This window comes from Heloderma suspectum, chromosome 6 (assembly GCF_057233095.1).
Source record: "Heloderma suspectum isolate Gila_16-S chromosome 6, 16-S_ref, whole genome shotgun sequence".
In the NCBI taxonomy this organism is placed as follows: domain Eukaryota; kingdom Metazoa; phylum Chordata; class Lepidosauria; order Squamata; family Helodermatidae; genus Heloderma; species Heloderma suspectum.
This window is the reverse complement of record NC_139463.1, coordinates 36,203,702-36,220,514: the sequence shown is the minus strand read 5'-3', so window position 1 is coordinate 36,220,514 and position 16,813 is coordinate 36,203,702. Positions and strand designations below refer to the sequence as shown.

The window sequence follows — 16,813 nt, the reverse complement described above, 5'->3', positions numbered from 1 at the left end:
GGACAGAAACAGCTTTGGTCGCCTTGGTGGATGACCTATGCCGGGAACTAGACAGGGGGAGTGTGTCCCTGTTGGTTCTGCTGGACCTCTCAGCAGCTTTCAGTACCATCGACCATGGTATCCTTCTGGGCCGCCTTGCTGGGATGGGACTTAGAGACACTGTTTTACAGTGGCTCCATTCCTTCTTGGAGGGGCGGACCCAGAAGGTGGTGCTGGGGGACTCCTGTTCGACTCCCTGGCCATTAGCTTGTGGGGTCCCTCAGGGTTCTGTTTTGTCCCCCATGCTATTTAACATATACATGAAACCACTGGGGGAGGTTGTCCGGAGTTTTGGGGTTCGGTGTCACCAGTACGCTGATGACACCCAACTCTACTTTTCCTTTCCATCTAATTCCAAGGAAGCTGTTGGGGTGCTGAACCGGTGTCTGTCGGCAGTAATGGACTGGCTGAGGGCAAACAAATTGAAGCTTAATCCAGACAAGACAGAGGTGCTCCTGGTCAGTTGAAAGGTAGATCAGGGAATAGGGATACAGCTTGTGCTGGATGGGGTTACACCCCCCTGAAGACTCAGGTTCGCGGCTTGGGTGTACTTCTGGATTCAGCCCTGAGCCTGGATGCCCAGGTTTCAGCGGTGGCCACGAGTGCATTTGCACAGTTAAAGCGAGTGCGCCAGCTGCGCCCATTCCTTGAGATGTCTGACTTGGCCACAGTGACACATGCCTTAGTTACATCCCGTTTGGATTACTGTAACATGCTCTACGTGGGGCTGCCTCAGAAGAGTGTTCAGAAACTTCAGCTGGTTCAAAGAACTGTGGCCAGACTGCTGACTGGGGCTGGTTACAGGGAGCATACAACTCCCCTGTTAAAACAGCTTCACTGGCTCCCAGTCTGTTTCCGGGCACAATTCAAAGTGCTGGTTATGTCCTATAAAGCCCTATACGGCTCGGGTCCAGGTTATCTGAAAGACCATATTCTCCCTTATGAGCCTACTTGTAGGGATGTACGAAAGTCACTTACCTTTTCGCGGATTCTGTTCATGGTGGGGAGGGAGGCGTTCCATCCCTCCCCCTGGAATCCTCGACGGGGGGGGAGGCGATCCGGTCCTCCCCCCCGGAATCCTCAACGGCTGGCTGTGCTCTGCGGCGGCTCCGCAGAGCAGCTGGCCAGGCTCAGGCCAGGTCTGTCCGCAGCTGGATTTCTGGCCGCAGAGGGCTCTGGGTAACCCCCCCCAAAATGGCGTACACAGATGGAGGCGGCTACAGCCGCCGCCATTTGCGCTTCTTATTTTTCGCCGTCTTAGTCTACGTAAATATTTACGTAGACTAAGACGAAGACAAGAAAGGGGTGCTATTTGCGTTCCCCTTTCTTGTCTTCGTCTTAGTCTACGTAAATATTTACATAGACTAAGACGGCGAAAAATAAGGAATGCAAATGCCGCCGCCACTTGCGTACACGTTTTTTTTTTTACCCAGACGTGATAGGCTACGTAAGTCTTTATGTAGCCTATCACGTCTATGGGGGGAAAAAAAAGAAAAAAACACAGACTACAAGACCAGCCGAAGCCGCCGCTGGAGCCACCGCCGCCCGAAACATCCGCCCCAGGTAAGTCTCATCCCGGGGGGGATCCGCGGGGGGCGGGGGGGTGGCAGGCCGTTCCGTGATGGATTTCGGGGGGCCGAATGCACCGAGATCCGTCGCGGAATTCTCTGACATCCCTACCTACTTGTGCCCTGAGATCTTCAGGGGAAGCCCTTCTCGTCATCCCGCCATCATCACAGGCATGCCTGGTGGGAACACGGGAGAGGGCCTTCTCGGTGGCTGCCCCAAGGCTCTGGAACTCCCTTCCCAGGGAGGTGAGAGTGGCACCCTCCTTGGTATGTTTTTGTAGGCATGCAAAAACTTTTTTGTTCCATCAGGCCTTTGGGGATAACTAGTCTGGACCTGGGAAAATGCGACGTATGGATACCATTTTGTTGTTCTGGTTGTCTTGTAATGTTTTAATATCTTTACAATTTTAATATTGATGATTTAATTATATTTTTAACTTTTATACAGTTGTATTTATATTTCTGTTTATAGGCTTTAATTGTAGCAGTTGTAACGTTGTAAGGCCGCCTTGAGTCCCAGTATTGGGGAAAAGGCGGGATATAAATATAATAATAATAATAATAATAATAATAATAATAATAATTCGTGCTCCCAGTGGGAGCCCAATTCTAGTGGGAAAGAGGATGCCAGTGGGGATGACTTTTCCTGTGCATCCTGTTTCCCAGCATTTTCCTCTATTGTGCTGAGAAGCAGGGTGAGCATGCCCTCTTACCTAGCACAGTTGTGGGGGTGGTACAGGGGTTTGCCCACCCCTGACTTAGATGAAGGGGTAGTGGAAATCCTTATTAGATTTGCAGATGACACAAAACTAGAAGGGATAGCTAACACCTCAGAAGATGGGAACAAAATTCAAAATGGCTGCTAGAATAGAAAACTGGGCTGAAACGAGCAAAAAGAAATTCAACAGAAACAAATGCAAACTTCTGAACTTAGACAAAAAAAAGAGAAGCAAATGTACAGGTGCAGGATGGATTGGAATCCTACTAGCTCGACAGTGGTGCATGTGAAAAGCATCTCGGGATTGTAGTCAATCAGAAACTGAACCTGAGCAATGTGGCTGCAAAAAAGGCGAATGTGATTTTTGATTGCACTAGTAGAACCACAGCTTCCAAATCATGATAACTAATAGTTCCACTTTATTCTCCACTAGTCAGACCTCATCTGGAGTACTGTATCCAGTTCTGAAAGATGTTAGAACCAATTAGAAAAAAATGCTCACACATGCCAGTTAGATAAAACAAATATTGACACTTCTTAAAGGACCATGGAAGTGAAAAGGTCTTTCCCTGCCACAGAAAAGATAACAAAGCTGGTGCTAGATGAGGCAATCTGGGGACGGAATTCCAAAGACAGGGTCTTTTTAGTAGAGGCACCTCATCTCTGCTTGGGGTTAAGCCTGGGCCCTGATGCATAGTAGGCTAACCCTTTTTTTTCCCCTTCTAGTCTGTGGAGTACAATATCTTTGAGGGCATGGAATGTCGTGGGTCGCCACTGGTGGTCATCAGCCAAGGCAAGATAGTGCTGGAGGATGGTAACCTTCATGTAACGGAGGGCTCTGGGCGATATATTGCCAGGAAACCTTTCCCTGACTTTGTTTACAAGCGCATCAAGGCCAGGAGCAGGGTGAGTACAAAGCCTCACGACTGTTTCTTGAAATTGAAGTATGTCAGATTATGGGTAGCTCATGTTGATCTGTTCCATAAAAATCTAGCAAGAGTCTTGTGGCTCCTTAAAAGACTTGCGGCAGAAGCGTTCATGGACTAGATGCCCCCTCCCTTTCATCAGATGTGTGAAAATAGGTATCTATAATAACTAAAAGAGGATATGTGTCTGTCTGTCCGTCAGCACCATAGCACATGAACCTTGGCATACATACAAAGTGGACTCTAGGGATGTACAGCTCAAGGTTATTTTGTTTTTAAAACGCATGAATTAACTTTAATTAATTTAAATAATGGTCGTGTGGTCGAGGTCTGCATCTTCAGCCACTAGGGGCAGACTCCCCTAAGCTGTACAGAGTTTTGCAGTCCATACAGTTTGAAGCTAGGGGAGATTAGTAAGCTGAGGAACAGAGTTATATGCCTGCCTTCTCCCTCCTGCTGTGGGGCACCCCCCTCATGGGAATGGATAGACCCCTCCCTCAGAGGGCTGTAGGAATGCACGATGGCAGGGGCTGTGCCTAGGGTTGCCGGAGGGCTTGGCTTCACTCAGATGGGGAAGTCGCAGTGTGTCCAGCTCTGACAGCTGTATTAGGGATGTACGAAAGTCACTTACCTTTTCGCAGCTTGGCTTCGCGGTGGGGGGGGAGGCGCTTCGCTTTCCCCCCCGAAGTTCAGGCGAAGGGGGGGAGGCTTCCCGCCTCGCCCGGCTGAAATTCAGGCCGGGGAGAAGCGCCCCGTCTCCCCGGCCGCGAAACAAAAAGTAAAAAAAAAAAAGACCCCGTGATAGGCTACGTGACGATTTACGTAGCCTATCACGGCTAGATTTCCAAAGTCAGCCGTGATAGGCTATGTAAATCGTCACGTAGCCTATCACGGGTGACTTTGGAAAAAAAAAAGCGCGTATACAAATGGCGGCGGCCCATGGGCGCCGCCATTTGCGTTCCTTATTTTGGCTCGTCTCGTCTACGTAAAGATTTACGTAGACTACGGTGAAAATAAGGGCAATGCAAATAGCGTGCCCTTATTTTCGCCGTAGTCTACTTAAATCTTTACGTAGACTAGACGTGCCAAAATAAGGAACGCAAATGGCGGCACCCATTGGCCGCCACCATTTGCATACGCGCTTTTTTTTTTTTTCAAAGTCACCCGTGATAGGCTATGTGACGATTTACGTAGCCTATCACGGCTGACTTTGGAAATCTAGCCGTGATAGGCTATGTAAATCGTTACGTAGCTTATGCACAGGTGTGGTTGTTTTTTTTTTTACTTTAGTTTTTTTTTTTTGCAATGGCGGTGGCAGCAGCCGGTCGGGAGACCGGCCGCCACCCCCGCCTGCGCCGAACCGCCGCCGAACCGCCGCCGGGAGGGACATTCGCCAAAGGTAAGTCCCATCCCGCGGGGGGGCGGAGAATTTCACCGCCGATTTCGGGGGGCCGAATGCGTTGGCGCTCGGCTCCCCGAAGATTCGGGGAGAAATTCTCCGCCATCCCTAAGCTGTATAGGTTTTCTTGAAGGTTTTGCTGCCCCAAACTAAGGGCTGCTCCAACCCATGCAAAGCCACGTCAAACTTTCCCCTATGTATTGCAGAGGAGTACTCAGGGCACTTTGGTGTTCTCCTGTCAGACCAGTAAGAGGAAGATTGGAAGGACAAGGGGTGGGGTGGTCTGACCTGGAGTAGGCTGCATTGCCCTTGAGAATGAGCCTGTGTTCTGAGTTGAGCTGAATTTGCTGAATTTTAGGTTTTTTAGGTTTGCTGAATTTTACTGTGCGCCCGCACATGCGTGCAAATGAAGTCCCCCCCCCGCCAAATGGGGCACACTTTCTCAGGGGTGGATTGAAATGATTCAAGTTGTTTTAGCAGAGAGGAGTGCTTACCAGGGCTTCAGTGGCATCTTCCCATTTTCCTCTTCTTTTTTTTAAATAATGGTGCCTGTGCTGATGATGTTTTCAAAACAGTAAAAAGAAAAGTGGAGGGGTGGGGGTGGGAAGAGGCAGAGAAGAGAGGAAATTACCACTGGAGAACATGGTATTTTTTAAACACGAAAAAGAAGAAAAAAAGGTGAGCTCCTTCCCCCACCACAGTATGGGCCTTCCCCTCCCCGCTCCTCGAAAGAATTCACATTGTTTCAACCCCCACAACATGGTGCCCTCCAGATATTTGGGACTTCAGCTCCATCAGCCCCAGAGCTATTGAAGATGCTGAACTCTGTCTCCACAATAATTTCAGCACCTTGGATAGCTCCTTTAGAGTTCTGGATGGTTGTAACTGAAATCCCGAATTGGTCCTGGGGAATAGTATGAAGGCACATGAGGCAGCTACTTTGCTGAAGCTAAGCAGGTTTGGGTCTGGTCAGTGCTTGGAGGGGAAACTACCTGGGAACCACATGTAGCCACCTTGAGTTCCAAGATGGAAGAAAGGTGGGATATAACTGTAATAAATAAAAACAAATAAAAAATAAAAAATTACAGCCCCACTGAAGTAGGAGCCAACAGCCTCCACTAAATTTATTTTAGTGTATTTAATTTTCTTTTAAACAGCTTGGAGATATTTTGGGATATGGTGAGCGGTAGATACATCTTAATAATAACAACAACAACAACAACAGCAACAATATAGTTTTTATTATTACTACTAATTATTATAAATGATAATAGTTTATTATTAATGTTATTGTTATTAATATTATTTAAAGGGGTCATTTTGGCTTCATCTTAATTCTGGGGCCAGTTCGTACTCATATGTTCACTGCAAAATCCAATGCTGTGGAGTGGCAGCAGCGATCTCTTCTCGCTCCTGTTCCTGCTTGCTTGCTCAGAGAGGGCAGGGAAAGCAGCAGCTGCAACAACGGGGAGAGAAGTAGCCAGACCAGGGGGCTCTGGCAGTTGCCAGCGGGCCCCTAGCTGCAGCATGGGCCTTGGCAGGTGTCCAGTGTTGCCGACCCTCGCCGCCAGCCCCGGTGGACAACACTCGTGCCCCCCAGTTCGTATGTTACAGTTATGGTAAAATTGCCTGCCTGCCTTTTGTTAGAGGTGTTCCTTTAGCAAATGGGGAGCCAGTACATAAGCAATTACAAACAGGCCAAAACACAAAAACAGGGTTTGGTTTTCTTCTTCTAGAGCCAAATCCAGTTGTAAATCAACACAGCTGCACTGAAATCAGTCGTGCATCAACGTAGCACAATAGTGTGACTGTAGTTCTTGGCTAGCTAAGAAGAGAAAAAGCCTCCAAGCCAAAATGGATCTGTTTCAAGCACTGCCCTCTGCTGGATAGAATTGTGTTCGGCTTAGGTCACGAAAGCAGCCGTGAAAAAGAGTTGCTGATTTTTCTGCATTTTATGCTCCATGGTGATGCATGTGGGATTGCTTCACACACAGTTGGGGCTGATACGTGGTTAGGTTGAAGCACCAGGGCTGCAATCCTAAACAACACCTGCTAAGGAATAAGCCCCACCAAACACAAGTAACGGGACTTACTTCTGAGTAAACATCTATAAGCGGGCGGGGAGCCTGCGGACTCAGGGCTGCAGGTAGCCCTCAGCTGAATTTCATGCTGCCCTTGGAATAATTTCAGAAGCCCTGACTGCGTGCAATAATTTCAAAAACTGATTGTGTGCAATCCATTCAGACCTCTGGTAAGAGTGATCTGTCCCTTCCCCCACCAGCCCGTTAGGTGGGGAGGTGGAGGGGAAGGGAGGAGGTGGAAAGAGAGAGAGAGAGAAGTGGGTGGCCTCACCCACTTTTGGATCTGGCCCCACCCATCCACCGCTGTTTTTGGCTCCACCCACAGTCAGTATGTGGCCTCCGGCAGATTACCCCCAAAGGAATTTGGCACTTAGTGAGCATGTTCACACGGCATGCTAGCCCATCGTGGGTTAAAGTGCATGGTTTGTGTGCCTGACAGACAGTCAGGCTTGTTTCCCCTCTCCTTCCCCCTCCTTCCATCTCAGTTCTCCACCCAGTATCCCCGGGTCCTGTGCACCAGAACCAGTCTTGTCTGCCTGTCCCAACTCGCCCCCTGCTCTGATCATTAGCTCTTTTCAGCCACCGGCTTTTTTTTTTCTTGATTTTTTTTCTGTTGGTCTTTTGCAATAGTGCTATAGTGGATTAGCACTATAGCAGCATGAAGATTTTTTTTTTTTAAAGGGTGAAGGGAAGCAGGCAATGAAAGCATGGCTGAAAATGACCAAGACATTGACAGAAAGGGGAAAGTGGTGAGAACATCACCTACGAGCAGTACAATGAGAGGAGAATTGAACAGGAACACGACGTCCCCTGTAGCTGTCAGTTGCTCCATCAGAATAGCACTATAGCACCATGAAGAATTTTTTGAAAAGAAAAGGGCAAAGCCCTTCACATTAAGGGTGGACCCAGGGTATCTCCTTGTAGTCCACACCTCCCCAAATTGGTGTTAGGGATGTCAGAGAAATTCGCTGCGGATTCAAATGAGGCCGGATTCTTTGGAATCCGGCCCCAGGAATCCGCAGTAGATCGGGACCACTTAGCCTGCTCCAGGAGGACTGGAGGCGGAACCGCACTCAGCTGCTTCTTGCCAGTCAGAGTCATTCACCTCCTCCCTGTCCCTGCTGATTGCCATGTCTTTTTTTTTTAAAGGCGATCGGGAGGATGTGCCCATAGATTTATACACAAATAGAGTCATGAATCTTGCGTATAAGTCGACGGGCACATCCTGCCGAACGCCATTTTATTTTTTTAAAGACATGGCAATCAGCAGGGACAGGGAGGAGGCGAACGCCTCTGGCTGGCAGGAGGGACAGTAAGCGGCCCCCAAGCCAGTCCCGCCCCTCCCAGAATCTGAGCGGAGCGGAGCTGCTCTGGAGGATTCTGAGGGAGAGGAACGGATCCCCCCCCATGGATTCCCCACTGGAACAGACGGTGGGGAATCCATACAGCCCTAGTTGGCATGCATGCCATCCCACTTTTCCCTCCTGATCGGATTCCCCATCCTGTTGTATAAGATTCCCCTGTAGATCTGGACTGTATCCATTTAAACAGTCACAGCTTCATACCTATTACTGCGTTAGGGAGAACACAAACAGAACTAAATCCTGTAGTGGACTGGTCTGCATATATTCGAATCGAACACAAGTGACAAATGTTCACTGCAATGTAGGTCTCGTTTCAGTACTTCCTTTCTCCTGTACTCCTCCCCCTTTCTCCCTAGCTGGCTGAGCTGAGGGGTGTTCCTCGTGGCTTGTACGACGGCCCAGTCTGCGAAGTTTCGGTGACACCGAAAACGGTCACACCAGCATCCTCAGCCAAGACGTCTCCGGCGAAACAGCAGGCACCGCCTGTTCGAAACCTGCACCAGTCTGGATTTAGCTTGTCTGGTACATACCTATGTGAGGCTAAATTATTATGGTGAAACCTTCTTTGTTTTTATTTGTCTAGGGCTCTGGGTCTCCCTTCCTGTACACATTGAGGGTGGGGTGGAGGGAAGGCTTTGAATGTATTTTCTGTTTCAGGAATCGGGTACAGAATAGGGTATAAACGTTTGGAGTTCTGCATGACAGGCCAAGTTCGACGTAGTAGGTTTCCTTGAATATTCCATTTATGTTCCTCAGTATTCCATTTCTGGTTTGCTTCAAGGCCAGGAAGAAAGAGAGAGGGAGGCCTTAACCTGGGAACTATTTTATTGCCCCTGTACCTCTCCTCTCCATCGCTACAAACAGACAAGAGTTCCACTGATGTTATTATGGAGCCAAACACACTTCCTTGGGACTAGTAGCCTAAGCAGCAAAGTGGATGGGTCTAGAGGTATGCTAGAGGAGATTTGCTTATTCACAACAAGGAACTGTCATAAACATCCACTGAAGAGAGGATTCAGATGTCCCAGTCTCTCCCCACACCCCAGATGCTGTGACTTGTGCAATCAGCATGTGATGCCATCTGCATGGATCATTGTTTTCTGGAAAGGAACTTGTTTATTTAATTTGTCCCTCCTTTCCACCCCCACCCCCTGAAATGGCACTTAAGGCAGCCAACAATCAAATCTAGATTAAAAACAAAATCTTAATGAAAACATAAAAACAAATACATTAAAAACATGGATAAAAACACAATAATAAAAGAAATAGACAGCGCCCGGCCAATTAAAAACTCTTTCAGCACCAGACCAGCTTACACGCCAAAGGCCTGCCTAAATAAAAACGTCTTTGCCTGCCAGTGGAAGGACAACAGAGAAGGGCCAACCTAGCTTCGCTCGGCAGGGAGTTCCAGAGCCTGAGAGCGGCCTCCAAGAAGGCCCTGTCTCCTGTCCTCCCAACTTCTATTGTGCTGTAGATTCTAGTTGCCACCACACAAGGTTTTTACAGCTTATGAATGCAGGAGCTCTGAATGGTGGACTGAGGCTGCCATGCTTTTGACAAGTTGCATCCATCATGCAAATCTCACGTTTTGCACAGGAGCTCATTGTGCACAATTTTGCTTTTCCCATGGAGTCATGGAAAGGGGCAAAGGGTTATGTTGGATGCCGAAGCTCCCTCCCTCCCCCACAATCGCTGGAAATCTGATCTGGCCCCAGGTTGGCTTCTGAGATATATGACACATTTTTAAAGCTTGCTGGTCAGCTTTTAAGAGCCAGAAGCGTTTCCTTTTCTTCTTTTATTTTTTTAAAAAAAGAATGCTTGAGGATCCTGAGGATGTGGAATTCTGCATCTGATTTTAAGATTTCCATTTGCTTGAAGATTCACAGCACTGTTCATCACAAGCACACAGTAAAGAGATGATAGGCAAAGACATGTGGTTAAAAAGAACTTGAGATTGCACAGGCCCATGCACCCCATCCCCCGCCAATTTTAGTAATTTATTTCTAATATTTGTATACCACTTCTCAGTCACAGTATTTCTCAGATTGGTTCATCATCATCATCATCATTATCATCACCATCCTTAAAAGTGATATCAACTAAAATAACAATTTAATTAAAACTACAACTGGCAATTACAAATTACCAAAACAAAACACGGGAAAGCACCGATAAACCAATAGCGGTGGTGCCACTTTTCCAAAACGATCAGGTAAAATCAAACAGGAGAAAAAGACGCAATGTCCTTAACTGCCCTCCAAAGTTGGAAAGGACAGAATATGCCGAGCTGACCTCAAACAGGAAGAAATACCACAGCTTAGGGGCTACCAGTGAAAAGGCCCTACTTGTTATCAGTTACAATCTAAGCTCCAAAACTGATGGAATGTGGACCTGATGAACAGATTGTAATATCGGGAGAGAGGACAAGGCCTTATGGAAGAAGATGCTCCTTGAGATACTCAGCTCCTACCCACATGTGGTGGAGAAGGGTTGTAGTGTGTTGGTGGAGCATATGCTTTACATGCAGAAAGTGCCAGGTTCATTCCCTGGCATCTCCAGGTAGGGTGGGGAAAAACACCTGTCTGAAAACCTCGAGAGCCCTTGCCTGTCAACATAGACAATACCGAGCTTGAAGGACCAATGGGCTGGCTCAGTATAGGACATCTTCCTGTGTTCCTGCGATTATGGCTTCGCTGCCCAGGTAAAGGAAGTTCTAAAGCTATATTCTCAGGCAGCACTCTTAACACTCTCAGGAAACCTGGGAACAGGAGCTTGTGAGGTTTGGGCGAGCTAGAGATCTCAGCGAGAAATCTGAACACCCTCATCAAGCTACAGTTCCCAGAATTTCCTGAAAGAAGCAATCACAACTATGCTAGTACTGAGGTGGTGTTTTTTTTAACCCCCCCCCCCCCCGAGAATGTACAAAATCTGGCATCACCTTAGAAAAGGCATTTCCCATTGTTTCATAGAGATGACTGTCTCTTCTAAAATGCTGCCTATTGCAGATGTGCAGATGTCATCTAAAAACAAGGGAAGTGTGCCTTTTTCTTCTGCAGCATGCTTTTATTCGATATAGATCAATCAATTAAATCAAGCAGTTAAGAGGAATTTAATCCTGTGAGAGCCTGAGTTCATCACATAGGATGTACCTCATTTCAAGCTCCATATGCTGGAAACACTTGGAACTTGTTCAGTGTGGGACTACAGTTAAATGAATAATTTGGGGTCTATGTACATGGTCAGTTTTTCCCTATGCTCCTCTTTCTCTCTCCCCCCCCCCCCGCCCCCCGGTCTCCTGGAAACACTTGGAACTTGTTCAGTGTGGGACTACAGTTAAATGAATAATTTGGGGTCTATGTACATGCTCAGTTTTTACTATGCTCATCTCCCTCCCCCTCTCTCTCTCTCCCCCCTTCCCTCTCCCTCTGTCTCCTTAGGTGCACAAATTGATGATAACATTCCACGCCGTACCACGCAGCGCATAGTGGCTCCACCCGGTGGCCGTGCCAATATCACCAGCTTGGGCTAAAAAAACACGAGGGGGGAAAAACATGGCCGCTTAGCGGATCATGGAAAAGGGTGGGGCACTTGAAGACCCGTTTTTGATTCTTTTAGAGCCTGTGATGGTTACTGTGGGCAACCAGTGGGTAAGGCCTAACTGAGGCCTCAGTCTCTCCCAGCCCCCTTGTTGTCAATCTCTTTCCCCACCCCCCATCCCCTCACCGTCTCTTTCCCCACCCCACCTCCATCCCCTCACCATCTTCACAGAACCTGTTCACTTCCCCTTTCCGATACATTTGGGAACAACCCCCTCTGTTTTTGGCACATGCGAGATGCAAAAAAGGCAAACGTTGAAGAGTTTGGGCTTATGTTACCATTAACATCTTTTATTTTATTTTATTTTCCCTTTTTTGTTTTTTTTTTTAGAAGGAAGGATAAAGTGAATTTCTTGGGAGCTGCCTCTTCTGTTTTACTTCTCCTTTTAAAATAAATAAAAATAAATGAAGGTTTGGGTTTAACTGTTGAAAGAAGGAATAAAAGGTCTAAACTGGATGTTTCCAAAACTGGAGTTGTGGCCATGCAACTTAAAATGGGGCATGGGAGTAATGATCAAAACCAAATTTTATACCTGTTTATACCCTCCTTTCCCATTACAGGAAGGTAGAGTTTGTGCTGCTAAGATTTCCGTCCAAGGTTAGTGGGGGTAAGGGTTGGAGGCGGAATATATCCCATCGTGTTTTGCGTCTTTTAATACTTCTAACCCGTTCTGGAATTGAAGGATCATTTGTCTTCCCCTTTTTTTTTTTTGGTGTGTGTGTGTGTGTGTGCACTTGCTCCTGCATGTTGTGTTGTGCTCTGATTTGAGATGCCTTATTTTGGAATTGAGATCATCCTTCATCTTTCCTACCCACTACAGTTCTGAGGTCCCCACGGCTGCACATTCTTATGGCCATGCTGTCACAGAATCTATAGGTCTTTAGTATTATTCAGACATTCACAATTCTTGGGTCAACTCAGCCTTGATTTTTTCGGTGGAGTCCAAATGACGATAGTCTTAGAGTGGTCTTCTATTGTTCTTCTCCTAAGGGTACCAGGTTCCGGATAGACTGGATCATTCCAAACATCCGACTCTTTGAAGGGTTGAGACCTAAAATCAGGAGATCTAGCCAGGGAGTATGCTGCCAAATGCCCCCCCCACACACACACACCCCTTTAATCAACCCATTTAAAACACATGAGGCCCAATCCAGTCTTACCATGGATGCAGTACGAGAGGGCTCACCATAGGTCATGACGGAGCCTGGATTCCATCCTCATCTGTTGTGAATGTTTTGTACCAAGGTCTTATGGACAGTGGGAGGCCTGTGTACACCTCCTCCCCCCCCTTTGTACTCAGTCAAAGAAGGCTGTCTCAGAGATCGAGTTGGTGGTTATGCGCGCAGGAGAGATGGTCATGCACGCAGGCCCTGCACCAAGGTAGTTCAGGAAATGGGAGCCCTTTTTGCACCACTCATACCTCCATTCAGTTTTTCCTCTACCCTTAGTCAAGGGAGAGGAAAGACTGAACGGATATATGGGTGGTGCACATAGGGCTCCCATTTCCTGAACTACCTTGGTGCGGGGCTTGTGTGCATGACCATCTGCACATGAAAAGGGGTGTGGAGGGAAACTGGGCTCTGTGGTGCCAGATAGCCATCTCTTTGGTTTCTGCGCCCACAATACCAATGGATTCGCTTCACCATTGATCCTTAAATCACTCTTGCCGGTAGAAGGCAGTGCACGCTTATCAAGTCGATAAGGTGTTAAGCTGCAGTTAAATCCTTTCTCCATGTTTAAATTCACCGTTGCGCACAGGCATCTCATCATCTTGTGAATCTGGTGCCCTTTCAATGTTTATCCAGGTGCACGGGAGGTACTTACAGCCTGCAAGCGGATTGCACATGGTTGGGGGCTGTATCTAAATGCCCCAGCCCTGTGGGTGTGGTCAGTAGCCTGCTTCTTTACCCACAGAATCTGAATTTGATTTGGACATCCCAGCTCTAGCCTGCACAGATCTGTTCCTAAGCTTCAACATGCAGGTACTGCATGAACAGCCCTAATAAACGGCACATGGAAATCCGATGGCTCACGTTGAACCTAATGATTTTAATTGTTAAGACAGCATAACCTCCCTTGCTTTGCCCAACCCTTTGTCTTGTTCTTTCATTGATATTTTTCCCACATACTTTCCCCCTTACATCCAGACAGACATTTGCCGGTTCTTTGACAGGAAAAGTGTGATACATTTAGGTCAACATGTTTGCCTCGAAACCGAGCTTTTGACATGTGATCTTCAAAGATGGCGCTACATCCCAATCCTCAAACAGGTGTGCCATGCTGCTGCCAGTTTCTGACCATTTACTTTTGAAGAAAATAGTTCAAATGCAGACCAGAAGCCCCTTGGAAACTGGGGAGTGTGGTGGGGAGAGGAGTGCGGAGAAAGATGCTACAGGACCAGAGTGCACTGGAGACTGAAATCTGGAAGGGCCTGGTTTAAATATGCTGCAAAATAAGGTGTTAGAAGAGTTCTGAGGTGGTAGGTAGAGTGAACTGTGCATTTTTTAGACTGCTGGCAGGAGTTTCCATTTTTAATGCTTCGTTATGTAAAAAACATCCTGCAAATAGAATGCTAGCAAAGCAGTGTGGAGCTGTGCTAGAACATTTCTCCCTGATGTGCTAGGTTTTTTTTTACTTGCTGTGTGTGTGTGTGTATTAGTGAGCAAGCATCAAAGATGGTATGTCCCCCACTTGCAGTCTGCAGCAATCCAGAATTCCATCGCCCCAATCAACCATCTCATTCCCGTCCGTGGATAACCCAAGCCTGGCATCCCTGCTCCATATCTCCCCACCCCAGTTGACGCCTGTAGAGAATGTTCACCATTCTGGATCTGCATGACCCCCCCCCCCGCCCCAGTGCTGGGCTGTTTCAAGAACCATACTGGCCCAGGAGAAAAGCCCAAAGCCACTCATTCCCAACCCCTGCGGCCGCTAGCCCCAACCTAACATCACACACCTCAACCCCCGCACATTTACTGGAAAGCACATAGATTCTCCTTTATAGATGTGCAGATGCCTGGGGCAGCATTGGCGGGGTCAGTGGGGGCCCGTTCCTGCTCCCTTCAGATTCGGCCTACGTGTGGAGGTAACGCCTGAACTGGGCTTTGGTGCTGGATAGTTCCTGTATTCTGGGCTGTGCCCTCCAGTGGTCTGCCAGGGCTGTAACGATCTGGCAATTAGATGCCGAAAGCTACAGACAGATCCCAGTCAGATTTGAATTGAATTTGCCCTTTTCCCGCTCTTTCACTCTTGGCACTTGATGGCAGTTTATCATTCCAGTTTCAGTTGGATTTTGCTTCTTTTATTTGCTGAAGAGATTGCACTTTTTATTAAGGGAAAAAAGTATTTAGTAAGTGTAATATATATATTTGCAGGTATTTTTTAATTTCATTTGTTTCAGGGTTTTTTTTTCCGTTTGTGCTTTAATAATGAATTTAGGCAAGTTGTATGTGGGGTTTTAGTGGGGGAGGGCAAATAATGAAAGAAAGCGATTGTGTTTGTTTCAGTCCTACAAAACACATGCAGCTCTTTGCTATTCACTTGAGTCTTCCTTCCCCCCCCCCCCCCAATATCTGTTGTTATTATTATTGTTGTTGTTGTTTGAGTAATTTTGTTCTTTAGGGGGAAAAAAAGAGAGAAAAAGTTTCAAAAAAAAAAATGTTGCAGGTTATGTAAGCATGTTTTTTCCTGTGGGAGCTTTTGCTCGCTTCGTGTGTCTGTTTTAATGAATGTCATATGTAAATGCTTAAAAGAAATGACATTGAACATGGGATTAATTTACCGCAGTGACTGGATGCTCTAAAGGAAAAGGAAAATAATAATAATAAAAAAACCATGTAGAATTTACTACTAGCTGGATTTTAACCCTTGGATTTGTGCTTGTGAACATGAGTGAAGGAGCTGTAAAGTGCTAAGCTGATCATGTGTGTAGACAAAAGAAGTACTGATATTTGACCATTCTCTTGATGGTGGAAATAATGGCATAAAACGAGTCTTGTGTTTTTTCTTCCTTACCAACTCTGTGTTATATTACCATGGGAAATCCTAATAAAGACAAAATGTTGTTGTTTCAGTCCATGTGTCTTAGTAACCGGTGTTCCGTGTCTGTGTAAGTCATAGGCGGTGTTCGCATAGCATGCTAACCATCATTCAGCATAGAGCTGGGCAATGTGCACCTCTCTAGATGATGTTGGACCGGACCGCAACTCTCACAATCCCACTCCCATCGGCTAAGGCTGATGGGAGTTGCAGTTCAGCAACATCTGGGAGACCCCATTTCTTCCACCCCTGGTTTAGTGTGATGTGAACAACTTGGAATGAACCACAGGAAGCCTTGAGCTTGTGCACTCCCCTGTCCTCCACAGCTGGGAGGAGAAGTTCAGAACCTTTCACGGTGGTTATAACCATGGTAGATTTCCAACAAAGAACCAACAGATCAATTAGGATGTATAAACTGGCAAAAATAAACATTCACAAACTCGTGTAGCAACTTCGTATTGTAAGACTTGAACACCTTATGCCTAACGTGATGTTCAAATCATTATATATAAAGAAAATCAAATGGAATGTAACTGTTTTTAAATATATCATAATTTTATATCTTCAGACTAAAACTTTACAGCTATCGTATCGCTCAAACCAAAACCAAAGAAAACGTAACCAAAAACATTTCAACCATGGGGCTTCTTAAGTGGTCTAATACATAAAACAATATACTAAAACACATCTATCCAAACTTCTCACACCAGTTCACAATATGAAAACTGCAGTATCTTCATCTGCAAATAGAAAAACATTCAGTTTAAAAGAAACTACTAAACACATTGAAAGAAATTTGCTGCAACAGGCAGATATATAATGTAAAAATAAACTCACTGTTTCAGGCAGGTTCAGTTCAGTTTCCAACAAGCCAATTTCAAACCATATTTACTGAAGTTGACTTTGCTAACCATAGTTAAGATGAACCACAGTCACAGGACTGTGCAACGTGGCAAGCTGTGGTTAATCAACTGTGAAAGCTTCCAAAATCATCAAGCCAGGTGGGAGGAAGTGGGGAGGGCACAAGCAGCTTGTCCATGATGCACTAAATTGTTCTAGTGCAGCCTTCCTCAACCTAGAACC

The 16,813-nt window shown here is 46.5% G+C and overlaps 1 protein-coding gene across 2 annotated transcripts in view; it reads left to right on the top strand.

The window, feature by feature from the left end:
* Nucleotides 1-15,763, top strand: part of DPYSL2 (dihydropyrimidinase like 2) — a 90,448-nt gene extending 74,685 nt beyond the window's left edge. The window contains exons 12-14 of one of the 2 annotated variants that reach the window (XM_084803932.1): nt 3,052-3,231; nt 8,452-8,617; nt 11,533-15,763. In XM_084803932.1, the coding sequence (XP_084660058.1) occupies nt 3,052-3,231; nt 8,452-8,617; nt 11,533-11,624 (438 nt within the window). In that variant the 3' untranslated portion in view covers nt 11,625-15,763. Of the gene's footprint in view, nt 1-3,051; nt 3,232-8,451; nt 8,630-11,532 lie in introns of both variants that reach the window. The other variant, XM_084803931.1, reaches the window with a different exon arrangement.
* The last annotated feature ends 1,050 nt before the right edge of the window (nt 15,764-16,813 follow it).